Source organism: Gekko japonicus, unplaced genomic scaffold (assembly GCF_001447785.1).
Source record: "Gekko japonicus isolate JY-2015 unplaced genomic scaffold, Gekko_japonicus_V1.1 scaffold19966, whole genome shotgun sequence".
Classification (NCBI taxonomy): Eukaryota; Metazoa; Chordata; class Lepidosauria; order Squamata; family Gekkonidae; genus Gekko; species Gekko japonicus.
In genome coordinates, this window is record NW_015217370.1 from 1 (window position 1) to 1,738 (window position 1,738).

At 41.9% G+C, this 1,738-nt stretch overlaps 1 protein-coding gene across 1 annotated transcript; it reads left to right on the forward strand.

The window, feature by feature from the left end:
• The first annotated feature begins 26 nt into the window (after positions 1 to 26).
• Positions 27 to 1,372, forward strand: LOC107125172 (protein asteroid homolog 1-like). Its single transcript, XM_015428622.1, has one exon. The coding sequence runs from the start codon at positions 44 to 46 to the stop codon at positions 1,370 to 1,372; it is 1,329 nt and encodes a 442-aa protein (XP_015284108.1). The 5' UTR covers positions 27 to 43.
• The last annotated feature ends 366 nt before the right edge of the window (positions 1,373 to 1,738 follow it).

Genomic DNA, 1,738 nt, shown 5'->3' on the forward strand with positions numbered 1-1,738 from the left:
CCCCCTCCCCTATGTTTTAACAGGAGCATTTCACTCCACTGCTATGGGCATCCAGGGAATGATGAGCTATGTAGGGGAACACAAGCAATTCTTTGTTGACTTGCAGCTGAGGAACACAAAAGTAATAATTGATGGAAATAACCTATACCACCGACTTTACTTTGATGCAAGTCTGGACATTCGGCACGGTGGGGATTATGATTCTTTTACAAATATCACACACAAGTTTTTTGAAACATTGACTCTGTGTGACATCAGACCGTATGTTGTGCTAGACGGAGGGAGTGATGTCTCTGATAAGAAGTTCGCAACCTTAAAGGAAAGAGCACAGGAGAAGATCCAGTTGGCCTTTTCCATCTCTCGTGGCGGTGCTGGAAGCGTATTACCTTTGCTCATCCGAGAAGTATTTAAACAGATCTTAACCAGATTACAAGTACCTTTTGTCCAATCTTTTTCAGAAGCAGACAGGGACATTGTGTCATTAGCCAATCACTGGAATTGCCCTGTGTTGACTTTTGATAGTGACTTTTGTATTTTTGACCTAAAAGCAGGCTATTGTCCTCTGAATTACTTTCAGTGGAGAAACATTTGCACCTATGAAGAGTCACAAGACTGCTATATCCCAGCAAAGTGCTTCTCCTTAGAGAGATTTTGTAAGCATTTCGGCAATATGAGCAAAACTCTCCTACCGCTTTTTGCAGTGATGAGTGGCAACGATTATATTAACCTGCCTGCTATGGAAATGTTCTTCAGCAAGGTACGCCTTCCTGTTGGAAGCTATGGGAATAAATTTAAAAAGCACATCCGTATTCAGGGGCTTCTGAATTGGCTGTCTCGTTTTGCCGATCCCGCTGAGGCTATAGAAAATGTACTGAAATATCTTAGACAGCATGAGAAAGAGGAGACAAGACAGTTTCTCTGGGCTTCTATGGAGGAATATGAACCGTCCAATGTCAATCTGGAAGACTTTTTTCAGAACGGACGTTATGAATCAGAGGAAGCCAAGAAACAAGAATTACCTCTGTGGATTCTTAGTGCTTTCGCTAAGGGCCTTCTCGCACCGTTCATTAGTGATGTCCTGGTATTAAGAAGAGCAATTCTCCATGCTCAGGTTGAGAATATCCAAAGACCTAGCAGTCATGTTACAGCTCTGTCCATTCGACAGGTGATTTATGGGCTGCTACTGAATACTTCAGAAAGTTCGTTCTACACCTCTGCAAGGAAACATCCCATTTCTTCCACTCCCGCCCTTTGTGAATTTGACCGATTCCAAAAAGAACTCAGGAAATCGTTTGTTTCAGCAGCGCCATTCTCAGGAAATTTTGCTCTGACTACGTTAAATGAGGTAAAAGTTCATGATGGCATATCATGAAAGTTTATTAGCAGGGCTATGTAGAATTCTACAGGAGCATTAAAAAATGTAGATTCCTGATCAGGTTTCATTAAAAAAAATCTAGCCTCCATCGCTGCAAAGATAAAGTGCATGGACAATTGCTGGTGAAATCTCAGGGGCAGCTGAGTAGTTTTTCTAGTAGTCAGAGGCCAATGCATCAATTACCTCTATGTTCTTGGTCCTACCCATGACTGCCAGCATAAATTATGTAAAATAGGTGGTATGAATTTGCGTAATGCATAGAAAGTACTGAATTTAGTTTGCCTCTTACATAGTTGTGTATAAATGGGACTGGAAGGCCCTCTCTCCACTTGCTTAGAGCAGAGGGTTTTCAATCACTGGCTG

What these genes read in the sequence shown, in the direction of transcription:
- LOC107125172 (XM_015428622.1), top strand. Translation starts at nt 44, where the DNA reads ATGGGCATCCAGGGAATGATGAGCTATGTAGGGGAACACAAGCAATTC.